At 36.1% G+C, this 1,693-nt stretch overlaps 1 protein-coding gene across 4 annotated transcripts in view; it reads right to left on the bottom strand.

The window, feature by feature from the left end:
- Positions 1-1,693, bottom strand: part of cttn (cortactin) — a 28,820-nt gene that overhangs the window by 13,676 nt on the left and 13,451 nt on the right. For all 4 annotated transcript variants that reach the window (XM_016291445.1, XM_016291441.1, XM_016291446.1 and 1 more), the window contains exons 2-4: positions 1,542-1,628; positions 1,361-1,434; positions 8-137 (exon numbers count right to left, since the gene is read on the bottom strand). In XM_016291445.1, the coding sequence (XP_016146931.1) occupies positions 8-137; positions 1,361-1,434; positions 1,542-1,625 (288 nt within the window). In that variant the 5' untranslated portion in view covers positions 1,626-1,628. The remainder of the gene's footprint in view (positions 1-7; positions 138-1,360; positions 1,435-1,541; positions 1,629-1,693) is intronic.

Genomic DNA, 1,693 nt, shown 5'->3' with positions numbered 1-1,693 from the left:
CTCTTGCCTTGTCCATGCGGTCCTGCTGCAGTCCAAACTTCCCTCCATAACCGTGAGACGCTTTGGGCATGTGCTCCAGCTCCTTCTGCTTCAGCTCACTGTGTTCAGACGACACTCTCTCACGCAGCTTATGAATACTGAGAAATCAGGGGGAAATTAATTACGTAAATTATCATGTTCAGGTGAAAAGCTTGGGCCAGTTATATAAACCTAGCCTGTTGTTAAGATGGTGTCTTGAGAACTAGTCTGACCAACTAGGGTTTATGAGTCTTATTTTTCAGATTCAAATTAGACAGATCTACTTTTTTACGTGACTTAAGAAAAAAAGGTTGAGACCAGTCTTAAAGAAAGAAATATTAACAAGTAAGACTAGCAACCGGTCACTGGTCTAACATCAATGATACAGTTAAACTCTCAACAGAAATTTGTTTCTTTAATATTATTTGATTTTCTTTCATTTTCAAAAATATTTATAAATAAACAAATATATAAAAACGTATATATATATATATATATAAATATACAATATACACACTATTGTTCAAAAGTTCGGGATCAGTAAGATTTATGTGTTTTAAAGAAGTCTCTTCTGCTCATCAGGGCTCATCATTCCTCCAGTCTTCAGTGTCACATGATCTTCAGAAATCAGTATAATATGCTGCTCTGCTGCTCCAGAAACATTTCTGATTATTATCAATGTTGAAAACATTTGTGCTGCTTAAGATTTTTTTTTTTGACCCTGTGAACCTTTTTCAGGATGCTTTGATGAATAAAGTTAAAAAGAACAGCATTTATTTACAATGGAAATCTTTCCTAACAATAAAAGACTTTTTCATCACGTTTTATCAATTTAACACATCCTTGCTGAATAAAAGCATTTCTTTCCAAAACAAAAAAGAAAGAAAGAAAGAAAGATTTACTGACCCCAAACTTTCGAATGATGGGGTATACTGTTACAAAACACTATTTTGAATAAATGCTGATCTTTTTACCTTTTTATTCAAAGAATCCTGAAAAAGTATCACAGGTTCCAAAAAATATATCAAGCAGAAAAAATGCAGCAGATCAGCATATTATACTGATTTCTGAAGATCATGTGACACTGAAGACTGGAGTAATGATGCTGAAAATACAGCTGCGCATCACAGAAATACATTACAGTTTAACAGAGATTCACACAGAACACAGCTGTTTTAAATTGCAATAATTTCACAATATTACTGTTTTTCTGTATTTCTGATCAAATAAGACTTAAATCTTAAAACACATTACAAATCTTACTGATCCCAAACTTTTGAACAATAGTGTGTGTGTGTGTGTGTGTGTGTGTGTGTGTGTGTATATATATATATAGACTAACTTGATGTGTTCCTGATGGCCGGAGCCAGCCACAGTCTTGGCACCCCAGCGCTGCTCCTTCTCTGAAACATCATTCTGGTATTTAGAGGAATAAAGTGAGACATCAGTGGAGAAAAACACTTAATGCATGAAAGAAGACAGCTTGAGAAGTGATGCACAGACAATCAGAGAGAGTTTGTAACCTCAAAGTCCGGGTCTGTTTCCCAATCATCTCCTCCATCATCCACTGCAACAGAGACGGACTGACCTGCAGCTGCCTTCCACATGACCTGACAACACACACACACACACACACACACACACACACACACACACACCCACACACACACACACA

Source organism: Sinocyclocheilus grahami, unplaced genomic scaffold (assembly GCF_001515645.1).
Source record: "Sinocyclocheilus grahami isolate Dianchi unplaced genomic scaffold, SAMN03320097.WGS_v1.1 scaffold271.1, whole genome shotgun sequence".
NCBI lineage: Eukaryota > Metazoa > Chordata > Actinopteri > Cypriniformes > Cyprinidae > Sinocyclocheilus > Sinocyclocheilus grahami.
This window is presented reverse-complemented; position numbering and strand designations above follow the sequence as displayed.